Raw genomic sequence first — 26,489 nt, forward strand, 5'->3', positions numbered from 1 at the left:
AACAGCGACAATAAATGTCAGCATTTTCAAAAGGAATTTATAGCACATAGTGTAATGGAATGCATGGTTAACCAATGCATGCGAATTAACAACAGATGTTCCTACGTATAAGCAACCCGCATCGCGCCAAAGCCACCCCATTAGGCTAATTTCAGGCTTCGTGCCTGGACAAGGTATTTGGTTGGCTTTCCCAGGAGGGTCGAATAGATGCTACTACATTTGTCCACAGCCCATCTTATAAATTGGAGAAATATTATTCATGAAACACCCATTTAAAGCATTACAAAACTACTTTCCTCACTGTAGTTGCACAGGGGGTGAGAAATTTATTTATTTATTTTCATCGCCCCGAAAACAGCTCATTTAAGGCCTTTTACATCGGGGGAAATAACATTGAACAACGACTATCACACACAACCATTCCCTGGGTGGGGGCAACCTACCCAGGCGGGACTCGATCCTGCGACCTTCGGTTTGGCAGGCGAGGACTTAACCCCGCCGCCACCGAGGCGGGCGAGAAATAAATATTACATTCTGTTTATAGGGAGGTATAATTAGAGGCCTTCAATAGATATCCCCTATGCAGTGTTTTTTCTACCACAAAAATGAGGAAACAGTGAACTATGCCACTGAAAGCCACTCATTTCCGGAAACACGACTACCCTGAGGAGGTTTCAAAATCTGAAGCCTAATTTTCTGGTTTAATATTGCTCAACAACACAAAAATAATATTTAAATGAAGAACTTTATGCCAAATAATATTATTTCAATCCCATCCCAATGATACTTTACCAGTCCATGGACTATTAAAATTATGGAGTCACAAGTGTGGTCTATGTAGTGTAATTGAATGCAGTGCACGTGTGCATATTAATCATTTTCATTACTCGTTATCCCTTTTTTCCTTGGGTATATGTTGAGGTTTTTTTGTTGCAAATATAAAAATAAATATTCAAATGAATCAATGCTGCTCTGTAATCTTTACTCTATTCTTAGTTTATCCGTTTTTACTATTTAATAATAATTTACTATGTAAATTTACTATTGCATATTTTTGGCAGCACGGAAGTTATTATTCGATTAAAGATAGCCATTTGGCATTTTTGCTATACTTTCTTAGGTAATCAGTAAAATAACTCGATATATTTTCTAGGAGGAGATGTTTGGGTGCTTGTCATCAAACAATCAAAACCAATGGATTCCGGAATATATGTGTGTGAGGTCAACAGCAACCCTATTCTACGATCTTTCCACAAGCTTAGTGGTATGTACTCCTACTTCATACCTGTGCAATTCTTACCTTGATGAAAGTGATTCGGCCTTGTGTAAATTTCAATACTCATAGATGGAAGCTAAAATAATAGCCTCTTTTGGCAGAGTCTTTGGTTTGATTACCTGTGCTGAAATTTCTCTCAGATTTTTGCAATGTAATCCTTGGGTAGCCCTCATTTTTGGGAATTTATTACCACATTATCCTGCAAAATGTGTTGCATTTTTTAGAAGTGGAATGCATGAGAATGCATACTAAAGCTACATGGCTAGTTTTACCATCTTTCTTTGGCCATGAAACATTATATATCTTTTCCTTGCAGTTCTATCCAGAGAGGTTTTGCCGCCAGACAACAAATCCGATCCATCGGAATATGAGTTCCATATGTCCAAAGAAGCATTTGCAAAGAATCACAATTACACTGACTGCTGTATAGAAGCCAATGTATCCACAAACTGCCTTGGGTTCTGTAGAATACAGAGCATTTTGGAAGGTAATACTGGTCAAGATCCAGAAGTCTGTGAGCCAGATTTCCCTGCCATAGTGAGATGCATGGCTGGTAAGTTTTTTGTGCATTCTTGTTAATTTTCACCCTTGTTGAAATTAATTTTTTTTATTTAAAAATGGAGCCCTAAAATTTTTTTAACGGTCTTTGAACATTTTTTCAGTTTAATTAATTGATTTATTGAACTTCGAACTTTTTGATGATTACTGCAGATTAAATTTTGTTTTTCTACCTTCCAAAAATAGATGGAAGGAATCATGTGCCTTGCTGTATACAGGAAGGAGTGCCAGATATTTGCCAAGATGTTTGTAGGGGAGAATACACTGTGATAACAGACAATATAAAAACTCACTTCTCATGTTCTGCATATACAGAACAAACTCTAGCATGTATTGTGGAAGGAGTAGGTAAGCAGTGTGGTCAAATAGTGTTGGAGTCACAACTATTTCAAACAATATTGCAAAATGATATTCATTAATATTTATCCTTTTCTACTTTTGAACAGAAATACTCCCTAGTGCTCCTGAGAAATTACGGGTAGTCGTTCTATCTGATACTTCATTACAAGTGTCATGGGCTCCTCCATATGAAAATGGAGATACAGTTACAGAAGTGGTTGTTAATTTGACTGCTTTGCGAAACTTTGATGATGATGGCACTGATGCCACATTTGGCAATGGAACAACTGCAGTTACGCCTGTTAGTCTCCAATTTCCATTGTCTAATTCTACGATGACTGTGAAGGCGAGTATTATTTTCTAGATGGCCCAACATTATTTGCATTCTCTCAATTTTTATTCAGCCTATTAATACCTTAATATAAAACAGTCAATATTTTTGCACTATTACAATCCATTTTCGGGTGTAGATCAGCATGCTTAATACTTAAACTAATCCAGAGATAAATAATTATTATTTATTTTTTTAGATTTTATTGTTGTTTTTTTATATCTGCGGAAACCTTAAAACCAAAAGTCAATATTTTTGTTGCATTTTTCCGATTTTAGGAGTGACTGAAAATAATATTTTTATGCTATCAAGTATACATTTTTAGCTCATAGCTTGTTTCTGAAAACATCTTTTAGGTTCCAGCCAAGCAAAACAAAACTATTGTTACTGGCCTCCAGCCATTTACAATGTATGAAGTGACAGCTACTGCATTTAATATCCATGGTAGCAGTCTTCCTTCATATGCAGTCAGAGCTGTCACTTACATCCCATTCATAACGACTCCAAAACCATCAAAGGGTCAGGATGCACCAAAAGTGAAAGTACCAAAGCTCCCTGATGTGAGGACGTGCTGCAAGAACAAAGGGATTACACACCCCACGTAAGTGACTAGAATCATCAGAAGTGAACAGCAATTAACACATGAGTATTTTATTGGCCTTGTGAGCACAAAATGCTTATTTTAAACGAAGGTTTCTGTGGATTTATCTATGCTTTCTCTTTGGTATGTCTATAGGTGCTTGGACAAAATGTGTGAGCCATCTCTTTCACGCATTGCTCAAGTGACTGATCTAATGATCTGTGCCCCGTGGGTTGCAGAATCATTCAGTTGCCTCACCAATGGCCAAGATCATTCTCCTTGCTGTCGAGCTCGTGGATTGCCTGCACTTTGCCAGCAACTCTGCACAGGAAATGTCACACAGATAGATTTTAGCTACTTTAAGTAAGTTTACTAGAATGAGTGGCCATACTGCAAAGTACTCATGGTGAAACCATAATGCTGACGTCAAATCCAAATAATTATTAAGAATGCTCATAACTTCATTTTAAAGAATATGACATGTATCAGTAAGATTTATAAGTCATTATATACCAACTCACCAAAATTGGCAAAAATGACCCTTGAGGTTAAATTTTTTTTATCAAATGTGGAAAATTGCAAATATTTGTTTACCAAATGGAATCCCCAAAACCCTTTTGTTGCACAATAAATATCACTTGTATGGCGAAAGGGACTTGGGGTTTACTATATTTGGTTTACAATATGTTTACACAATAGGTATTGCAACTTTTTTAAACTTTTAGGGAGGGGTTGTGTCTAAAACACACAGAAAAAATTATAAAACCGAGGACATATCTACTGTCAAAAATTTATCAGAGCATTTTAAATTCCTGCAAATTTTATTGGACTGTTTATTTTAATCTGTTATTTTACTTGCTCAATTCAAGAACTTTAAAAAAATCTGTGTGTATTTCATTTTGAAATAAGTGATGATGATATTCCAAATTTGGTCAGAACTGCAGACACCCTATGGGGCGTCCACTTGTCAAATTGGTATGGAATAACTTTCAAATGTCTATGAATTTTCCTATGTATGCAGTAATTACGCTGAGCATGGGTATAGGCTAAGAATCTTTACGTAGTTCCTTTCTTGTTGTCATTCTAAATTTTTAACATGCTCCCATAGTTTCGAACATTCTAGCCTTAAGTTTATCAGTTTAGCCTTAATTTTTTTTCTCCTTCAGAAATGTTCCATGGTATCTTCTCATTATAGGTGTGTGAAGCATATGACCACATTCAACAGTTGTCTCATGCAAGGGTATGGAGTATTACCCAGTGAACCAGTTGGACTCAGGGTTTCTAATGTACATGATGAATATGCTGTTGTCCATTGGGATACTCCAAAATTAAATGGTGACACTGTTACATCATATATCCTTCATTATAGGATTCTTGACAATTCTGACGATGATTATCAAATCATCGCTAGTATTCAGGTTAGTGATAATTGAATTATTCCATGATTTATTCTATGGATTATTTCGATTTTCTTATCAATAGTCAGCTTGAAAGCTACTTGGAATTGCCTGATATCTTGGTAACAGTGAGGAATCACAAATATTGGCTATAAGTTGTGTAGCTACATCAAGCTATGTATGTACCTACTTACTTATCAGAAGTACAGTTCATTTGAAACTTGGTGGCACCTGCACGGACATTGGTTTTAGGAATAGGCAAGTCTATTTTGAAGAAGTACAAGATAGGTTAATATTTTTATTTTTGCTTGGGACTCGACTCCATTTGAGTCTGTGCTCAACTCTGAAGTTTCCCCACCCATATTTCCCCTCCACTTGTTGGAGTTCTGTGCATTCAGGGGCCACCAAGTTTTGACCGGACTGCATAATTATTTTTATTTTGCTTCACTTCATGTATTTTGTCCATAGGATGCTTGATATTGGTGCAAAATTAACTAGAATTTTATCAGTAAAGTAATGATCTAATTTTTATTTGAGCATGCGATAATGCTGTGAATGTCACAAATTTTTATCTCTTGGTTAGGTAGCAATTTTTTTTTGTTTCAATTTGTGTAGTTTCAGATGAATTTTCTACATTTATTATCTGTTTTTTATTCGCTTTTTAAAAGGGGTCTCCATTTTTGCTCCAAGACCTGAGCCAAAATTCAAAATATGAGGTGTTTTTGGAAGCTGTAAATGCTCATGGAGTTGGGGAGCCTTCAACCAGAGTGGTATTTCACACACCCAGCACACTTGTACAAGATGAGACAGACATGGAGGAAAGGGTTTGTACCATGAAAAGCATCTCTGGAGGAATTAATGCAATGTTCTATATTCATTCTGGAGAATTTCTTATTTTTTTAATAATCTCCTTCATATACACTTGTCATATTTTATTCATACTTGGGAGTAAGTGTAAAATTTAGTGAATGGAACTTGCTCTATCAAATCTTTGAAAATAGAATTTATCATGTGGCTGATGTAATGGAGGACTGTGATTTAGGTGTGAAACTCCATCAAAATATCAATGTTTTAGCTAATATTAATGTGCATGTAAATGCTAAGGTACATTATCTTGCTGTTCAGTATAAGGACTGCAAAAACTGGTACTTTTTTCCCTCATTAGCAGCTAATATTCCTCCATTTCATCAGATTTTTCATGAAAATTTCACCTGTTTAATCACTGTTTTTATCCAAAAATGTAATCTCAGCTGATAAATATATCGGCTGCATTTAAGTCCTCATCAACTTTTTCATAATAATGTTAGACATGATATGAGTTCCATCATCTGAGACAATATCGAATTTTTAAAGATTTCAAATTATTCCACTTCTTAAACTCATTTGAATTTATTAAGATCATGTATTTTTTACATATTTCAACCATGGCAGTGGGTGGATGGACCAGGTAGCTCTTACAATATGACAGCCTGCTGTGTGAAAGTGAAATTAAGTGAGGCTTGCCTGCCAATCTGCTCTTATGATGCAAATATGAGTGATATCCGCAGACTTGTTGCCACATGTGAGCCTGAATTGGCTAAGCTAGTCAGGTGCGCTTCAGGCGGACGCAATCACCAAAAGTGCTGTCAGCGGAGGGGAGCACCATCAGCATGCTTGACTTTATGTGCCGGTGTGATTGTTGACCGTGCTCTTTCCCTTGCCTCTACTTGCCTGCCATATGCCGGGAATATTGTTCAGTGCTTTGCTGAAGGTTAGTTTCAAAGCTATAAGGTCTCAATTGTGCTTTCATCAGTTAAGTACAATATTTTCAAGGAAAATCTGAAAAGTCCTGACAAGATACTTTTCTTCCATGAGAGATAAATTTCACAAGTGTATAGTACCAATTTGATTATCATTTTACATTGCTGATTATGATAAATAAGTGTTTAAAAAAATGCAATCACTTTGAGCTAAAGAGCTTTAATGAGTTGTCTGTTGTATGATTACAGGTACTGGTTTATTACCTGGTCCTGTGGAAGAACTCCATGTGACTGAGGTCACTAATTCCTCGGTTTTACTCGTATGGGAGCCTCCTCAGGATGGTAGCAACGTCACTGATTATGTCATCCACTATCGAAAAATGGACAATACTTCTATGCATGAAGTTGTATTAAAATTGGACAATGTAAGCTTTCTTAAATTTATAATTCCTTAACTTGGATCATTAGCTTACTACTTAATCACCTGCATAGCCATATTATGTAGTTTATAACATTTTTGGGGAAAATTTCTGGATAAATGAAATTATGGATTGTTTTAATCATACACAAGCATTTATGCTTCATATGTGGATCGAAGCACTCAGCATAATTCATGTCCTGCTCCATTGAAAAGGTCAAGGCATCATCAATTGGTTCATTAATTCAAATGATCAGCATTATTCTATTAGATGGCATTGATTTTATTTTTCCATTGGAAATCATTGAAATCATTACAACTCTGTGATACTACTGCTTATTTTTATTTTTAGCAAGTGGTTGTGACCAATACGTCAGCAAACATAACAAGCCTTGATAAAGGATATGTGTATGACTTCTTCGTAGTCTCCAGAAATGACGAGGGGACATCTCTCCCCGCCTCTTCCATAATGATCAATGTTACTGAAACAAGTAAGTTGTTATTCACTCAAGCATCAAATCATTGAAATTCTTTAATTGATCATAGTGCATTCATAATACGTATTCCATTCCATTAAATTCAAAGCCCCTTTCATAATAGTAATAACACAGAAAAGTGGTAATTATATGTCATTTATTGCTTAAATTTTCAAGACATTGTTTTGAATTGATTTTAGTAATAAGTAATAGTTTTCAAAGTGATCTTCTACATATAACATAACTGTCTGCGCAGCATTCTTGCTTGATTTGCTCATTCTGTTTGATGAGCATGCTCACGAAAACTTTTGTGGATGGCTGTGATATCCAATATGGGAGGTCGACTTAGCCATTTAGTGTCAGTGTTTTTAAAGTTTTAAATACATATTTTCCTTGGGGGTACTCTTTTTCTCCCAACTATTGATGTGGGGAGTGTATCCCCCACCTCCTCCTGGTGTGGCTTTGCTGTCCCAGTGGTCAGGCTGGCCACTAGGGTACTCCCCTTCTTAGCTCCTTCCTCCTAACCCTGGGGTTTTTCCAGCCCATTTCCCATCTGAGGAGGCATGGTCCTCTCTCCACCTCAAGCCTCCAAAACTCCGTCTTTATAGTTTCCTAGACATATCTAGTGTAAAAATGCCAACAAATATGGTAAACATACATTGTAACGTACTTTTAGACAAAAGGAAATGTAATTTTCAGCTTTTTATAATTTTAACCTGAAGTACATTCCAATCAGTCATCAATGAACAAAATGTCCACTCTGCAGCAGATTTAAGAATCTTTTTAAGTATATCACTTGGATTGTGCACTTATAGAATACCCCTTGACGGCTGTTGAAGTCTCCAGAGAACTTTTCAGAGCAGAGGATGCTAGAAAATTGTTGAGGAGGGAGGCCTACTATCAGAGCAGAAATTATGTTCCCTCAAGTTTGTACATGATTAACTAAAAAATAATTACTTCAATAGTTTTATTTTTTCCAAATAATTTTTTAAAACTTAATTCTTACTTCATAACCACATTTGAAGAGTATTTATCATGATTGGAATAAAAAAAGCATGAGTTTATGTGGATTTCCCGGTGAAGCACCAAATGAGGTAGCCCATAGCTTGGAAAGCAAATTTATTCCTTAAAAATACTCATTGTTGTGGAGCAGTTTCTTTCTTGCTTATGAAAGAAATTGCTCAGCAAGGATGAGTTTTTTTTCTGAGCCATTTCTTTTAGACCTAACTCCTTACACTGCAACCTAACTAACATTACTAATGCTACCTTCTGAATGTTTTGCAGAATTGGAGGGGAAGGGAATTGCTGCTGTCACATCACCACCTCATTCTCTCTCAGTTGCTAGTCACAGTGCAACATATGTAGTTATCTCATGGCAGCCACCTGAGTTTAGTCATCCAACAGAGGAAATTTCTTACAGGTGAGCAATTATTTTTGAGCAAGTAAAGAAGTTTTTATTTTTGAAGTGAAAACTTCTTATGGCATTAGGCACCTTTTTTTCAGATGGGTAAAAAAACTCAGAACTCGTGTGATTGTCACCTCAAAATCGTCATCGCCTCACAGTTAACAAAGGAAAGTGAAATAAAGAGAAAAATATTTTTGAATTTGTTCGTTCCTCATAAGTGAAAATATATTCTGAAGCAGAAAGGGTCGCTACATTTAATTTTGCCCATAGTTAGTCGATTTTTTTATAACAATCGTTATAAAAAATATTTTCTTGAATTCGGGCTAGTCACTTGGCTTTTCTGAGTTTATATTCCGAATCCAGTTGCCGGCAGACTGTTCTTTGTATTAAGTTGAGACTTGCAGAAAACGTATACTTATAGTATGTACATTTTTTTCCATACTGGTCAACTTTAATTCGCCCTCAACTCATTTAAAACATTTTTATGTTTGTTTACTCGTATATTTTTTGGACGAAAAATATAGAATTTTGCAAGGTATAAATCACTCGCCTGCTAACTTTCTTATCTTACTACATATATAGGTCCATACATGCTGCATATGAAATTTGAAGAAAACTATAAATGCATTTTTGGTAAAAAGATGGTAACTTTATCTTGAGTACGAATGGAGTTACTCAAATATTTTTACCATGCCATCATTTCAGCGGCTTGTTATTTTGAGGCAGTTTTCTGTGGATTTTTCATTCAACTGTCGGCTAATAGTTCTCAACACAATCCTAAAAACTGCATGGAAAGTTTTTCATGCCTAATTTCTTTTACGGGTAAACCTTTTTATGTTTTTAGCTGAGTTTCGACATAGCTATATTCAGTTAAGTATCTTTCGGCCTAAATTGTCTATTTTTGTATGGTGGGAATCAGTCCCATACTAACTGTAGTATCATACGATTTAGTTCCATATATGCTGCATATGAAATTTGGATAAAACTATAAAATTATTTTTGGTGAAAGAATTATCACTATTTATTATTATTAGTAACTTTATCTGGATTACAAGAGGAGTTATAAATTTGTAGTGGCCGCACCTCGTCAGGCTTTCATTGGTCTAAGTCTGTGCTGTAGGCTCCCACCTCCCAAGGAGATCGTTTTTCCTATAAATAGGTGGGCGAGGTGTGGCTATTTTTTGATGAGGAAGAGATTATCCATGAGGAAGATTTTTTTGCTTCAAGAGACAATATAAATCCTACTGATGTCCATTGCTTCGTCGAATGATGAACATATCGAATGAAGTAGATTTAGTGTAGTGTGCTTCAGAACTTCTGTTAGCCTTACATTACCTCACATTGGTGAGGTGTAAATGTTATTTACAATGTTAAGGGCTGGAAAATTACATTAAAATAGGAATGCGAGATTGGATCTCTAAACTAAAAAACAATGCACTGTTTGCCTTTCTCTAACAGTCATAGCCTCTTCTCCACAGTTGGTAACTATAGCTGTAAAAGTATTTGGTAAGCATCAGAAAATCAAAAGAGATCGAAAACTCATCTTGAACATTTATCAATGGAATTAGAAAGGTTGCAGCAAAACTCTTTACAAAACAATCACAAAAACTCTACATTAGATAAATGTTACATTATATAAAATTACATTAAAATAGGAATGCGAGATTGGATCTCTAAACTAAAAAATAATGCACTATTTGGATTAACTATGTCAAATGATCGACTTGAAAGCACCACAAGATACAAAACTACAATAGATGCTGTTTTTACAAGACATTTGGATGGATTTGAGTCAAAGTTGTTTGTTTCTTACCTCAGTAACGATAAGCCGATAGTATCAGTTTTAGAATGTACAGATAAAGACAGTGATAGCAATACAAGATTAATTGAAATTACTGATGAGGATGAGAACTCAGAAATTGTTAATACTGAAAATACATAATTACATTATTTTTATTAAGTACTATAGGCTTCTTGTACAATTTTTAGTTTGAATATATATACATAACCTGTGTAAATAATAATTGTAACAATTTTAAAATTAATAAAAATAATTAGTTGAATATAGTTTTTAACTTAAATATTGCTTTTAAAATAGTTAAGATAACCATATATTGATCTCATTTCACTAAAGTACTCATATTTCAAACTCCATTATCCACACATTATCCATTACTCCATCATATATTACCAAGTTCCAATCAACCATCATAATCTTTATCTTATCATGACCTATCACTGTGCAACATACATTAATTAGCATAGTTGACCCATAAATCAGCAAATGAATATTATCTTTTACAGGCTTTATCATAAGCCAGCGTCTGAAGAGGTGTTCAATGTTGTGGAGACCTCACTGACTACTCATATGTTGGAAAACCTGATGCCAAACAGTCAATATATTGTTTATGTTGTTGCAAAAAATAAAAAGGGGTTAAGTTTTCCATCTGAAACCCTTATTGCTTGGACTGATCCAGCATATCCTGCATTTGTAGAGGTAAGAAAAGGATCATTGCATTCGTGCGATGGAATTGTTTTCTACTATTGCCATGCAATTCAAGGAACATAATCTTAATTTTTTTTTGTTTTAATTTTGAATATTATCGCATATTTTCATGTACCATGCACCCTCATGAAAGATGCACAACTTCGGTGGGGACAATGAATTAATGAAAGGAATAATTTCAAAAATATCTGCAATAGATAATGTGTACCATTGAATGTTATGTGACAGCATTTATATTATTGTTATGGGACAGTATTCTACTGTTTCCCCGGAAACAATGAACTTGCTTTTAGAATTGGTAGCCACAAACCTCAGCAACTTGTTTGCGCACCTTGCATAAGAGGTAAACAGCAAAAGCTACGGCTGTGGCTGGTGCCTCCACCTTTGAGCACCGCAACCAGCAGGGAAAGATTTAAGAACCAAATTAATTGCTCTGCCAGAGCTTGTTAATTGCATTGCCATTATGTGCCTTTCCTATTGATTCCATTAAAAACGGGAATGTGTGATTCTTCCATGTGAATGGCAGTGAAATTTACAAGAATTATTATAAGAAAAAATTCCCTTGGACTAGGAATCAAACCACCAACCTTAGGCTTTCCTGAGAATTCACAGAACATCTAGTGCCATGAGCCTCTGTACAATTGGCAGGGAAAATCAGGAACCTGGATAATGTAGTGGTCTGCACAGTGGCCCGGAAAGCCAAAGGTCCATGCCATGATTTGATTTCCAGTCAAGGAGAATTCTTTTTCATGGTGATTTGAGTAATATTGAAATGCTGAGGTGACCTGGGCATGCTTATGTATGGCACACATTGATACCTTTTAGATGCCTTTTAAAAAAGGAAAAAGTGGGTTCACATGGAACATAAGAAAATACGGTATCTTATAAACCATCCAATGCTAGAGCTACCATTAATGGAATATCATTGCTCTTTTTTAGCCTCCCACCGTGCATCCCATTAACCTAGTCATTGAGGGTAGTAGTATGACCATCCTCTGTATTGCAATGGGCACACCAATGCCTACAATATCCTTGTACATATCTGGCCGCCTGGTGCGACAAGAGACTACTCGTCATATGGTCACTGTAGTTCACAATGTCACCAGGGACATGAACCAAATCTCATGCTATGCTGATAATGGATATGGAACTCCTATGCAAGCTTCCCGAAGAATTTCAATTAGTCGTAAGTAATAATTTTAACACTTGCTTGGTTAATCAGTATCCTTTTTGGTTCAGTTAGTATTCAATAAGTATTTTACTTATTGTAATTCTTGGAAATAAATTTTATCTGTTTTCTGTAAAATCCAGATGTTCCACATATAAGCGGGTCAGGAGTGACAATGGCAGCAAAGGGTGACTCAGTGACTCTGCAATGCCATGTTGACTCATATCCAGACCCAAAAATGATCTTCTGGCGAGATCTGAATGGAAGAGTTCCTGTCATTCATGGAGGAAAATATGAAATTAATCTACAGAGAAATAAAGATGTAAATATGCCACTTCTCAAGAAAATAATTCCGCTGAGGCTGCTAGCATTTATCAAACCAATGAAATATTTGCTTAATCTTGTAGAATTTTCTAAATTTAACATATAATATTTATTTCATATTTTAGGAGGAATCAAGCTACATAATGACTCTGAAAATAATTGGATTAGTGGAGGAGGATGAAGGTGATTACTTTTGCCATGCTGAAAATGCTTTTGGCAGTGCCACCCAGCCGGTAACAGTTAAGATCCGAGCCATGGTAAGGCCAATTTCAGCATGCATTTTTTTTCAAATCACTCCATCTACAATTCAAGTTATTCATAGATGCTCTTCATCACTCTTTTGCAGGAATCAACAATGAATGTTACGCAGTGCTGCAATGAGCAAAATGTTTCAGCTGGTTGTATGGATGCTTGCTCTTTCTTTTTGGATATTGATGCTGTGATTGATAAGCCAGATTGTATCAATGATTTTGATAAGCTCATGAAATGTGCAGCAGGTAAGAATGCTCTAAATATTAAACATATGCAATAGTATGCTGGTAGCATATTATTGCATATATGATCTCCCTTCTAATCTCTTCCGCTGTAACTTCATTCACTGTTGTGGTATAATACACATGAGGAATCCAATAGGCTTTAACACGTTCAGCGCTGCTTCAGTCATAATGAGCAAAACATGTACTTCATCTCCATGCTGCTTTGGTCATTATGACTGAAGAATGAGCCTTTCTTTTGGCCAATCACAGCACGCCGTTGGTCAGAGCTACTTCGGCGACGCGTATATGACAAGACCGATGTGGCGTGCATAGACGAATGCATACAAAAACTAAAACGGAAAGAATCCAAGTATTAAAACAAAAGAAAATAGAATAACACATCGGCGCAATGGGCGAATTTGTCTAAAAGTCTGCGGCAGGGAATGTGTTAAATATAAATTTCTCTCCTCGAAAAATCTGCAATTTCTCTCATTATCTTTCAGATGGTTCAGATCACCGCAGTTGTTGTGCATCGTGGGATGTGCCAAAACGCTGCTTAGACTGGTGCAGAGGGGAGCCATTATTAAATAACAAGTTTTGTGTCCTCTCATACACAAAACAGATAGTTTCCTGTTTCCATGAAGGAAGAGGTAATTAAGTCATCTCAGTCTTAACCCACTTTGTGGTTTTATTTTATTTGATTTTCCATTAACATGAAACTAGAGATAAAATATGTTCCAACAAATTCTTCAATATATAAGAAAAAACATTGCATCAATGTCAGAGATTGAAATTTTAGTTTCAAATGTGGAACACTCTACAAAAATGGGTTAATCACACTGATTAAAGATTAATTAACTCTGATTTCAAAATTCTAGATCGTCTCCCTGGGCCTCCTCAAAATGTTAAGGTGGATATACTGAGTGCTCACTCTGCTCTGGTATCGTGGGATCCTCCAGTAAAGAATCCTAATACAGTGGAAATGTACAGGTAAGTACAGAAATTCATGATGATTTCATAAATCTTCTAGTATTTTCCATCTAGTATTAATTGAGCCCAGGCTGTGGGCTTAAAATTCTTTTGGAGATTCATTTGGATGTGTTAATATGTGATGGGAGTTCATGCAAGACTCTACCCCTATTAATTCTGGGATATAATGGAACTTGAGCTCATGGCTATTACCTTGCACAGTTTATTAATGCGGATCTAATCTTTGGAAAGTTATTATCATTATTATTTTGCAGCACTGCATTTAAAAATAACAATTAATTGATTGCAGGCTCAATACAATGTTTTTTCATCTATAAGGAGGATTTTATAAGGGTTCATACCAATCAGGGAAATTAGATTATGCCAGGGAAAAACTCCATAATTTCTTCTTTTTCCACTTAGGGTTTTCTGGAGGCCAGTTGGTGCCCGGGTCACCCAGAAGAATGACACAAAAGACACAAAGATTACTGTCAGCAGCTTGAAAGATGGCACTTGGTATGAATTTGTTGTTAAAGCTGGAAACCATCTTGGGACTAGTACTCTTACAGAACCTGTCAGATTTATTGTTGGAGACAAGTACATTACATCAGCAGCCAACGCAAGTAAGTATCAAAAGCTGATTCACATTGCCAGGGTTACATGAGATTGGTTCACCACTGGTAGTTGCTTCCTTGAATCAAACTTTGCCTAGTATTCTCAACAGATGAAGTTGGATATTTCAAAAATATTACTTGGACCAATTGCACGTGAAATGATGAGTCAATTTTTTATGCATGCTTTTTCTGTGAACAACATGAATTTAGGACTGCGGCATTCAATAGTCTCCTAAATAACTTCATACACCACTTGTTATGGTGTTTTCTTTCCATTAGGTACGAATGCAATAACAGGTCCTTGAAATTCACCCCACCAATGAATTTATTATAACCTAACACACAAACAGACTTCCGAGTTTTTTGCCTTTCAATACTATTCCCATTTCGTAGGATCCCCAATTATAAATAAAAATAACCTCACACAGGAAGTACACCCGATGAGAATTTCAACACACTGCCTGAAAGAACACCACACAGCATGAATGACTCTAGTGGACTGAAGTGTGTGGTTTCAAAGCTCTATCAAGAGACAAGAAAATATCTCGAAGGGGTTCTGGTATACGCTGACTGTTTAGAAGGAATATTATCATCATTGATTACTGTCGAGAAAAAAAAAGAAAAAAATAAATGCAGAGCGAAGCAAATATCCCATTTGCTTAGGACGCTTAGGACTAACAAGGCAGACCAAATACACTTGGGGCTTGAGGTGATGGCACACAAGAAGAAAACAGACAGAAGGCAGTGAGCTGATAAGGAAGGTATCGTATCTCATGCTAAAGTAGCTGACCCTTCTTGACGTTTCACATGCAGAATAGGCGGCAGTTTTCAAGATAGTGCAGTTGAAGGAAGGCATTGAGTTTTCCGACCGAATTCGTCACCTTGCTGGTTTAAAACGGAATTTCATCGAAAAATTTTTAAAAATTTGGAAGGCATAAAGTTGCTATGAATATTTTATTGGAAAGGAAAAACATTTCTTCGAAAGGTAAAGTAATTTGCTTGAATTTAAAATACAATATATTTGACGGAGAAAAAATATTATATACAGAAGTTCAGAAAGCGTACTGGGTACGCATGATGGCGGCATACGAAATTTAAAGGGCACATACTGGGTACACATGACGGCATTGAGGGGTTAAGGACTTTAACTGTAAATAGACTAGAGGTAGCTAGGGAAAAGGAATTCCATATCAGAGTTTAAGTAAAGGTTGTAGCTTAAATCAATGAGGTTGGCAAAAGATCAGACCAAAAAATCAGTGGAAAAGCTTGACGTTCAAGCGTCGTCATCACATGCATGGAGGGTAGCCTGTTTCCAGGGTCCCCATTTTTCTTGAAATTTATCCTACATGAAGGAAACAACTGTTAAAAATTAAGAGGTCAATGCCAGGGGCCTTACAGCAGAAGACAATGATTGAAAATGTTAATAAATAAACTATTCTTGCAGATTTTTTAAATCAATTAATACTTTAATATTTTTTTTGCATTGTATTACATTTTACATTATAAAGTCGTCTGTCTCTCATTTCAATATTTATTTATGCTCATATGCCTGATTGGGGCAGCTGCTAAATTGGGACAATGTGCACCAGAATCTACTGTAGTAAAGATATTTATGTAACCCTAAAGAAGTAGTCACTTAGCATGTGGATTTACTGATTGTCTGATGCATTGTTGTAAAATTGCTGCTTTAAAAAATTGCCTTGCTGCCTATTTCAGGTATACTAGTGTCTGGTGGTTGTAATTTCAAGTTTTGATGATGGTTTTCAAAATATTCAAGGCTGCAATTATTGAAGAAATAGCCCTAAGTTAAAGAAGCATTTATTTTGTAATGAATTACAGATCAAGATAGTGCTCATGTTGGGGTTATTGTTGGAGTTGTCCTTGCACTAGTCATTGTAGCAGCCATTGTCGTCGGTGTGGTATGGTTCCTTCGGTCCAGGAGGCTTCTGGGTGCCAAATCCTCTGGTGGAGTAGCATTTGAGAATCCTAGTTATTTGCGTGAAGTGAACATGGACCACATCCAGGCAAGTAAAATTTTTATGATTTCAAGTCTGGTATTCCCTGCTTTACATAATGCAGTCATGGCATGATTCAGGGTATTATTTCGACAATGATTTCTTGAAAAGGAAGTTTAATGAAGAACCCTTGATGGGATAGCACTAATGAGGTTCTTTAGGGATGATGAACTCTGTTTCATTGATTTCAAAAAAGGATTTTTAGAGTGAACTGTGAAATTACCATGGGCATTGATACAGAAATGAAACATAGACATATTGGAGGGATAGGTGACTCATTTTCAGTTTGTATATGCCTTGCACTGCTCAAGTGAGGGAACATCAGGGTATTTGGCAAGCATTGGCCAAAGTATAAGATAAGGCTGTCTGATGATTCAGGGTGTTACTAACCTTGAATGCAATGCTGAAGAGATTTTATGTGAAAAATTTTGAAACGAAATAATATGTATTATGCATACCACGTCTAATCAGGTGAAATTAAACTTATGTACTTGGGAGATAACTGATGCTAATCAGTTAGTTAATGAGTGCCACAAAGGAATGGCAATGAAGATAGATATGATTCAAAGGCATTATGAAGTTCAAAGTCAATATCACATGATGTATTCATTGGATAGAAGGATAAATGCATAATATTAAAAAATGATGGATTGTGAAGGTCTCTTAGTGACATTTGACCCGACCTGACAGGCCTGATTCTACCGTATAATTTTATTTACAGCCTAATTATTTGCAGTGAGCTTATTAATGCTATCATGAAATATCTAAAATAAATTTGCTATCATTTAGTTTCCATTTTCATTCTAATGATCCAGTGTGATCAGGGGTGTGCAGCTAGGAATTAAGGCTGGGGGGGGGGGTTAAGGTGCAACTAATGGTGAGTTTTACGGCTTTCTGAGGAATATTTAATTAATCCTTACACTATTCTATTAGTATTATCAATCCAGTTATGTAAAATGGATTAAACTTTAAAATTTCTCTGAGCTCTGGGGGGGGGGGGGGGGTTTAACCCTCAAAACCCCCCCTCGCTGCACCACTGAGTGTGATAAAATTCAGGTGAAGGCTTTCAATCGTTATAGCCACTATATTTATTTTTGACAGATCCCTTCAGGAGGTCATCTCGGAGAAATGTCAAATGGAATGGTAGGTGCTAACGGCTCGGCTACAACCTGCATTATCTCAGGAGGCAGTGGCCAGCCGGTGCAGGCTGCATCTCCCACCCAGCAAGGTTGGAAGCAGGAAATTCTACATGTGCCTGCTCAGTCCACTCATTCTGCAGCGAGCGAGGTCGCTCCATCTCTGTATGAAGAACTGAAACTAGGTCATGATGGTGCAGGTTTCAGACGACTCAAGCCATAATCCTCTGTGTTATTTGTAACTAACCCAAAGGTGAGCAAGATGTATTTCCTTGAGGATGGTGGGATGAGTCCACGCACATCAACATTACGACTGTGATGCCTCCTTGCTGTGTAGCTAAGATTTTTTTCTCCAAGTGTATCTCTACTGCATTTCAGGGTGTTATTAACCTTGAATACAATACTGAAGAGATTTTATGTGAACAATTTTGAATCAAAGGAGAATTATACATACCGAGTCAAATCAGGTGAAATGAACACTTATGTACTTACCTGGGAGATGACTGATGCTAAGCACTTAGTTTATGAGTGGCACAAATGCGTCCAAATATCAGGAAAATGAAGTCCATGAATTGTACCATTTGTCACTGAGTGATGCTCTGCTGGGTTTATGCAATTGTGTGATCGATCAATTTCTGACCCATACTTGGAGTCATAAAACAATGAAAGGTAAAATGAATAGATTCATCAAATATACAAAGAAAAGAGAAAGGATTTTTATTTTGTGTATCATTGTAATGAAGCCATCCTGGTATTGAAAAAAGGACTATGATTGTTAGCGCTGAATGCATGTGTGTGTGTTATTTGTGAACAATGATTTAGCCGAGAGAGTGGTTGTTACAAGAATTTAATTCTGTTTATTAAAACAAATTGTTAAAAACAGATATTGGGTAAAACATTGTAAGGATAAATTTCTGTTGGAATTCCATTGTGAAATGTCAACAATAAGATAAAAAAAGTGATATGTCCATAAAGCATGACTACCATCTTGATGGCTCGCTGTTATATGTTTGTACAATTTGCATTAGTGTATTGATGGATAACAGGTATCATTAGTAGTTATATTGAAGTTTGTGGAATGCTGCACTTATGTTTTCTGAAAACTGTGTGGATACGTGTTTTAGAAAAAGAATTCCAATTTCATGAACTATTTCTTTGAAGAGAGCAGGCATCCATTTAATAAAATTTATGTTGTTAACCATCAATGATTGAAATTTATGTTCATATGTAGAGTATGGAGAGTATGTTTGAGCATGGAAAAAGAGGAGTAATTTGCCTGAATCCCACTTTTCAGGCTATTACCTCAATATTTTGTATGATAATGGGTAAAAAGTTGAATTTTATATATTCTTTTTACTTGAAAATCATAATATATCCCATAAATTTGAGTGATTTCTGAAAATAATAACAGTATAGCCCTAACATATCTTCCCATGCAGTAAGTGTGCCTTCAAAACAAATATTCAGTGTGTATGGTTTCTCTTGAATATAAGATATTTGCACTGTGGAAAAGCTGGTTACATGCTGATAAAGGTACATATGCTAGGGCTCAAATAGCTATTACTGTATGAGATGGGTAAGTATCTTTTGTAAATTGCCAGCTAAGTTTGTGAAAGTGTAAAAACCCTGAAATTAATAAAATACAATCTAAAAAAACTAGCCACATAGTTTTCTAATGATTCATATGTTAGATTATTTTCAAGGCATGCATAAGGATGTATTTGTCTGTATGAATTGGCATAAAAAAAGTGTCATCCACTTGATTAGAGAGGGCTAATCCAGAAATTCATGAAGCATAATACTAATAGTGCTAATAGCATATTAATGGTGTGACACTGATGCCAACATGCTGTAGACATAATGATGGAGCTTCCACTGCACTGCCACTAAGTTCCTCAAACAATCTGAGTATATCTCCGTACCACTGTGAATCTACCTCATCTCTGTACAGATTTAACAAAAGCATAAATGCCCTAGAAGGTGCGTCTGCTGGATTAGCGGCAGAGGGCAGGTAGACCCAGCTACCCTTCAACTTCGTTTGCTAATTGTGTGATCTCCAGGAAAACTTAGAACCTTCAAAGTTAGATAAAACACCCTAAATGAGCATGTAATATCATAGCCATTAATCTAACATTGTTCCCATGGAATTGGATGATCACATGCTTCAAAAATGCCTCAAGCCTCTACATAGGAGACAAAAACAAAATTTTCACCAATGTGAGACTTCTCCAAATTACAATTAAGCAAAATATTACATTGATCAGCTTGAAAACCTTAGAAGTATTACAAACATTTTCCCAGTGAAAATTCATTATTTTAATAATATCAAGCATCAAAATTTTCACCCCTTAGATATAACCTTTTCCCATAAAGGCATCAAATTTGCACTGAAGTTAATACACTTCAAAATTAAATTGACTACCATGCAATGCAATTGAAATTATTCAATCATTTTTACCCATAGGTATCCAAAATATTAATAACTATAAGGCAACCCGCATTTCCCAATAAGGATAGTACCCAGACAAGTGGGAAACATGGAACTTGGAATTTATGGTCACATGGCAGGCATGAAATTTGCTCCAAATTAAGACAAAGGAACAAAGTAGGTATGGTGATGGCATACATATGTAACAGCACACAATGGAAAAAACAATATCCATAAACAACGCATTTTATCAGCTTATACCTCCTACCATAAAATTTATCGTTGTGTCTCCTGACGTGCGCTGACCAAAAAGGCCATATGAACGCATACCCCAGCAAAAACATTTCCACCAAGAGAATTAATAGAAAAATTCCGAATCCTTGGAGTTATGTTTTCCCTTTGATCATGTCATGAGGTGTGTCTACCCGTCAGGATATCAAACCACAGAGTCTAAACAGACGTGTCCACAAACTACAGAGTTAAAACACGCTTTTAGAGTAAATCTGATGTCCCAGGGGCAAAAATATGCAAGGTTTGAGACTCATTTCTTCACGGCGAGAATAATACAAAGTGCATTACTGTTCAGGGAACCTCTATTGCTTCGTAAGAAGGCCTCTCCTTGTACTAAGGGAGTTCTAAAGTCATGCAGGAACAAGAAGAAATGACCAAACCGCATCGGCTGCCAAATGAAAATGCTCGTGTGATAATATCTAAAGGATTTCTCCTACCGTGATTTTCGACCAATTATTCGTTCATTTAGTGGGTTTAAAACGTGAAGTTTATCTCTGACACAAACACCCTCTGTCTCTGATTATCTGTTGCACTCCTAATGCTTTTGATTCTTGATAATTTAGGAATCTTATAATTGATGCAATAACACAGGTCTGCAAGTAAAAAACTGCTAAGGTTTTTTATACATTTTCTTATAGATTTTGATGTCCTAAAACCGAAAAAATATTTTTTAAAATCCATATCAGCAATTTTTTTACAATACTCTATTTTATATTCTTAATTTGTGTAAAATTTTTATAAAGTTAAAATTTTGTATTTTTTTAAAGCTTCAAATGTAATTAAAATTAAGATTTCTTACCCTAATTTCAGCAGAGAACTCCAGAAAAGAATATATTTCAGCGTGTTACAGTTGGATTAATCATTTTCCAACTGGCTAATATCATTATCTAGCTGACCCTGTCTTGCCACCGCTTGCCACACTCAGTTGACATCCCGCACTAAAACGCTACTGTGCACTTGTTTTTATATATGCATTAAGGCTCATAGAGGTTGCGTAATTTCTCCGGACAGCTTCTGTTATATTTGTGGTGAATATACAGTGAAATGTCAACAAAGAATCATAAGTGATTTTATGGCAATGTGTATTTTGCTTGCATCAAATTAATACTTGGTGATCAAGACAAAGCATGGGCTCTTTATAAGGTGTGCAAAAGATGTGAGGAAGATCTGCGCTTGTGGTTTAAGGGTAATAAAACTGCATTTCGTTTTGGCATTCCTATGATATTGCGTGAACCGAAAAATCACACAATCGACTGCTATTTCTGTTCGGTAGACGTGAAAGGATTTATTACGAAAAATAAGAGGAAAATATCTTACCCTAACGTTGATTTAGCTATTTTTTCAGTCCCATAGCTGTGAAATACCAGTTCCGTATCAACCTCCTATTTTAGATGGCGTGAGTGATGCAGAGGACTCAGAAGCGTTTGCTCCCCAGAACTAATCTAGCACAGATTTTTCAGTTAACGAAGAACCTCTACTTTTTTCTCAGATTGAGCTCAATGGCCTTGAGACTTGGGTCTTCCAAAAGATGAAGCCGAATTGCTAGGTTCAAGGCTAAAAAAGAAAAACCTTTTATCATCTGGTACGTCATTTTCCTGGTATAGACATCGAGAGAGAGAATTTACTCAGTATTTTACTAAAGGGGTCAATTTTGTTTATTGTAACAATGTTCGTGGGCTCACAAAATGCTTTGAAATAGAATATGGTTAATCAGAATAGCGCTTATTCATAGATTCATCCAAAACTTGCCGCAAAGCAATCTTTCTGCATAGTGGAAATGTATTTGCATCTCTTCCAATGAGACACTCAGTTCATATGGAAGAAAACTACAATGACTTAGCTGCGATTTTAGCGAGAAAATCAAATACCAAGAACATCAATGGATGATTTGTGGAGATTTTAAAATACTAACAATTTTGATGGGTCAACATTCAGGTTATACAAAATTCCCTTGATTACTATGTTTGTGGGATAGTAGAGCCAGAGAGCCACGCTGGACAACAATTGACTGGCCATCACGTCATGGTTTGACTCCTGGCGAGAAAAACAACATCAATACCACTTCGGTTCCGTCAGTAAAGGTTTTACTGCCACATCTTCATATTAAATTGGGGCTAATTAAGCAGTTAGTAAAATCATTGCAAAAATATGGGGATTGTTTTACATATGTATGTTCCAGGTTCCCGAAATTGTCTGAAGCAAAGTTAAAAGGAGTTTTCACTGGCCCCGACATAAGAAAACTTTCGTCTGATCCCCTCTTTCCTGAATAAATGGGAGAAATCGAAAAATAAGCTTGGGATTCTTTCAAAAATGTAATGCAGAAGGTTTTGGGTAATACTAAGGATTCCGAAAATAAAACTATTCTACAGCGCATGCTGACAGCGTATAAAGCTTAAGGGAGCAAGATGAGCTTAAAATATCACATCTTACTCTCCCATATTAAATATTTTCCTGAAAACTTGGGTGCCTACAGTCAGGAGCGCAGCTAGGAGTTAAGGCTAGGGGGGTTGAGGTGCAACTAATACCGGGGTGTGTGGGGGTATGGAATACCCACCGGGATAAGCGGTAGGTGCGAGATTGCGGAATTTTATGATAAAAGGTTCAAAATGGTGAGTTATACGGCTTTCTGAGGGATATTTAATAAATCCTTACACTATTCTATTAGTAATATTAATCCAATTAAATAAAATGGATTAAACTTAAAAATTTCTCTGAGCTCTGGGGGGGGGGGGGGGGTTAACCCCCAAAACCCCCCCCTCGCTGCGCCACTGCCTACAGTGAAGAACAAGGTGAAAGATTTCACCTGGATGTACATGATATCGAATGATGTTACCAAGGAAGATGGAATGTCAGCCTAACACCCCCTGCCACACCCCTTTTTAGGCGGCTTGTGGGGTAGTGGTATGTGGATATCACTCCAAGTTCCAGAGTGCCTACCCCGTGCATTGTGGGTTATGAGGCACGAGAACCGCCTCATATCATTGTGATTTACCACAAAATAATGGGCGGGGTGCAAGTAAGAGTAAGATTTTTCTTTTCCATCTAATAATGTATACTTCAGTCTAACTCCTGGTGTAAATATCTCAGGATCGGCAAGCATCGGTAACTACTTTCATCCTACCATTAGGTATATAATTAGCGAAAGCGATGATATTGTAACTAAATTGTATTCAACTTCAGAAATCTACAATTAAATCTTGACCACTCATCCCACTTTCGGAAATAGTAAGTTCCCGAGTGCCTACCCCATGTATTGCCGGTCACAGGTCCCGAGAACCGCCCAACATCATTATGATTTACCAGGAAGAATTTAGAGGGGTGCAAGTAAGAGCAAGATTTTTCTTCTCCGTCTAATAATATGTGCTTCAGTCTATCTCCTGGGGTAAACATCTCAGGAGAAGCAGGCGTCGGTAACTACTTTCATCCTAGCATTAGGTACAAAATTAGCGAAAAACGGTAATATTTTAAACAGATCATAAATTTATAACAAAGGGATTGATTACAACAAAGTTTCGCTTGTAATTAATTACCTAAAAGCATAGTAACATCAGCAAATCTCCTGACCAATTCCGAATTACTAACCAAAATTAAAAGAATAGCAATATGATTAAATGTCCTTGCAAATTCCGAACTATATACATATTATTATTCATTGCTTGGGGAACTAACATTGAAATATTTCACGACGTGGATTGAACACTCTCGAACATAACTTGATAGGAGAGGTGGGGTGGCAGGTGGGGGCAGGATTTTTCTTTTGAGAATTAAAGCAGACACTTTTATAATGTGGTGTAAAACAGTTTTACTCTACAGTATGTTAAAATTACGTGAAAAGTTGGAAATTATAATGGAGTCACAAAAGTAATTAAAACTATGACTATAATGAAAAATTTCACAGCAACAGATAGTAAAAATGTTCATTTTAATTTTGACATGCTTTTAATTTAGGCATTTCAAAATTAAGTTCAATTTCATCATGATACTTTCACTCAATTGTCTCCAAAAAAAAGGAAAAACTTTTTTATATTAATTTGACGGATGTTTCCTTCTATAAAAAAATTACTCAGAAATAAAACTATTTCAGTGATTTTTTCACTAATTATTCTTTAATAAAATATATAGTCGTTTTTGTCATAAATTAGAATTGAAAAAATTTAGTTTTGGCAAGTTTTTTTTCAATTTCAACCCACTGTGCGTCATAGGAAAATTCCCTAATTTTTAGAGTGAAAGGATACCAAACGTCTTCAGGTATAATTTATTACATTGACCATAAAATATGTTATGCATTCAATGACGCAAGCATCATAGTACAATGGACCATTGAAAACGTAGCCAGCGATAGACGAAAGAGGCAATGAGTCACTCCAGGCTTTTAGAAAACAGATTAAAATACACCCTAAGTGGCAGCTTCAGAGGAACAGATGGCTGCCTCCCTTATGTAGTTCCTTTGTACCATAGATTAGAAAACTCGTCCATGGACGCGGACGGACCACTCTAATAGATCAGATAAATGGTTCATCCCAATTTTTTCCCAAGAGGGTTTCTGAGTCGCAATTATGTAATCTTTTGTTTCCAGACAGTCTTTTACAAAAACAAGGCCCATCCCACATGCCGCAGGTCCCACCTCCTTCCGCAACCTTGGACAATACATTCAGACCTTACACAACGAAGATGTATAACCCTTTTACTGCCAGCCCATTTCATTTCAGGTGGGATGTACGAAAACTGCCAAAGCCATTTTCCAGAATTAGCTACATTTCAGATTTAAAAATTTTTCAGCTACTTAATTTTATTTAATATGCTTAGATTTTTTTCCCAATTCTTAAGATATATTTACATCTTATAACCACATATAGATCATGGGGGTTTACATAAATTACAGCCGTTGAAAAGGCCACAATCATGAAAAAAAAATTGAAATAATTGGGGCTGATAAATTGGCCCCTGGCAGTTTTCACTCAACCAGCGAGGGCCGATATATCGGCCTGGTGGCAGTAAAAGGGTTCACTTCAGAGGCTGAAATTCCAATGGGAATGGCTGTTATCTCCATTTAGCAGAGCATGGTCTCACCAGTCCTCCTGCTGACATCTTCAAGTCAAATTTGGAGAAATAATATCAATAATAAAACTAATAATGAGGACATATCCTAAAGAAATGTTCATATATTAACTAATACTTCATAAAAACTTTATTTTTCTTTATAAAATCAGTCACAGTGCTCTACGTAGAATAAATACTAATGCTTTAATGCCACCAACATTGACTAGCCGTCGCTCTGCCACATTCCAAAGCTGCTTGGTCTGATTATATGCCTGCAGTAATGAAAAATTGGAATGTCAGTAGTGGCACATGTGAGTATAGCTGAAGTTTCTGTAAGAACAAAAAGGAAATTTACCAATTCTAAACTTCGCCTATCTGCAGTGAGGAGCACTGCCCGCCCACTGCCATTCCTCAAAATGCGGCCAAACTCTTTTAGGGCATTTGGATAGAGCACTTTGTTCGAGGCTTTAGATCCACTTCTTTTTCCAAATGGCTTCAGTCAAAAGGGCATGAAAAAAAGGAAAAAATCTGAGCGTGAATAAAACAATTGAATAGCAATGCATTTCAAACAAAATTTTACTGACTTGCAGTCCAATCGGATGCTTTCCACAGATCATAATCACCCCCATAAGAGGATGCAAAAAATTGCAGCTGAAATGAATTCCCATTCAAATACCATCTACCCCATCCGCTGATAGTTCAGTAGCTGCAGTTTTAAGGAAAAGGAAGGTGCAGAAAATGTAAAAGCCTTCATGGAAACATGTTTCACACAAAGTGTAAATTAAAAATGTTTGCATGTGCTCTGTAATTTAGAACTTCATTGTTCATACTTGAAAATTATGTTGACATATAGAACAGCCCAATCAAACAAGGGATTTTTATGACTTAAATCAGCCGTTTCACTATTTTAATTATAGTAGTCGATTGCGATAGTTTCAAAATTAAATACACCCATATTTTTCCATTTTTCAATTGTCGGCTAATTCACATGCTAATTACGCTG

General features: G+C 36.2%; 2 protein-coding genes across 9 annotated transcripts in view; one reads left to right on the plus strand and one right to left on the minus strand.

The window, feature by feature from the left end:
* LOC124170556 (Ig-like and fibronectin type-III domain-containing protein 1) overlaps positions 1 to 19,386 on the plus strand; it is a 381,562-nt gene extending 362,176 nt beyond the window's left edge. For all 4 annotated transcript variants that reach the window (XM_046549349.1, XM_046549352.1, XM_046549351.1 and 1 more), the window contains 22 exons: positions 1,154 to 1,264; positions 1,593 to 1,829; positions 2,021 to 2,182; positions 2,281 to 2,519; positions 2,861 to 3,105; positions 3,241 to 3,447; positions 4,280 to 4,502; positions 5,150 to 5,305; positions 5,913 to 6,231; positions 6,470 to 6,645; positions 6,991 to 7,129; positions 8,399 to 8,534; positions 10,824 to 11,016; positions 11,965 to 12,211; positions 12,337 to 12,515; positions 12,643 to 12,774; positions 12,864 to 13,014; positions 13,497 to 13,643; positions 13,872 to 13,983; positions 14,386 to 14,585; positions 16,416 to 16,600; positions 17,693 to 19,386. In XM_046549349.1, coding sequence (XP_046405305.1) covers positions 1,154 to 1,264; positions 1,593 to 1,829; positions 2,021 to 2,182; positions 2,281 to 2,519; positions 2,861 to 3,105; positions 3,241 to 3,447; positions 4,280 to 4,502; positions 5,150 to 5,305; positions 5,913 to 6,231; positions 6,470 to 6,645; positions 6,991 to 7,129; positions 8,399 to 8,534; positions 10,824 to 11,016; positions 11,965 to 12,211; positions 12,337 to 12,515; positions 12,643 to 12,774; positions 12,864 to 13,014; positions 13,497 to 13,643; positions 13,872 to 13,983; positions 14,386 to 14,585; positions 16,416 to 16,600; positions 17,693 to 17,950 — 4,154 coding nt within the window. In that variant the 3' untranslated portion in view covers positions 17,951 to 19,386. The remainder of the gene's footprint in view (positions 1 to 1,153; positions 1,265 to 1,592; positions 1,830 to 2,020; positions 2,183 to 2,280; positions 2,520 to 2,860; positions 3,106 to 3,240; positions 3,448 to 4,279; positions 4,503 to 5,149; positions 5,306 to 5,912; positions 6,232 to 6,469; positions 6,646 to 6,990; positions 7,130 to 8,398; positions 8,535 to 10,823; positions 11,017 to 11,964; positions 12,212 to 12,336; positions 12,516 to 12,642; positions 12,775 to 12,863; positions 13,015 to 13,496; positions 13,644 to 13,871; positions 13,984 to 14,385; positions 14,586 to 16,415; positions 16,601 to 17,692) is intronic.
* A 6,225-nt stretch (positions 19,387 to 25,611) lies between these two features.
* Positions 25,612 to 26,489, minus strand: part of LOC124171016 (THUMP domain-containing protein 3-like) — a 36,899-nt gene continuing 36,021 nt past the window's right edge. For all 5 annotated transcript variants that reach the window (XM_046550146.1, XM_046550147.1, XM_046550148.1 and 2 more), the window contains 2 exons: positions 25,842 to 25,979; positions 25,612 to 25,758 (listed from right to left, as the gene is read on the minus strand). In XM_046550146.1, coding sequence (XP_046406102.1) covers positions 25,657 to 25,758; positions 25,842 to 25,979 — 240 coding nt within the window. In that variant the 3' untranslated portion in view covers positions 25,612 to 25,656. The remainder of the gene's footprint in view (positions 25,759 to 25,841; positions 25,980 to 26,489) is intronic.

Source organism: Ischnura elegans, chromosome X (assembly GCF_921293095.1).
Source record: "Ischnura elegans chromosome X, ioIscEleg1.1, whole genome shotgun sequence".
In the NCBI taxonomy this organism is placed as follows: Eukaryota; Metazoa; Arthropoda; class Insecta; order Odonata; family Coenagrionidae; genus Ischnura; species Ischnura elegans.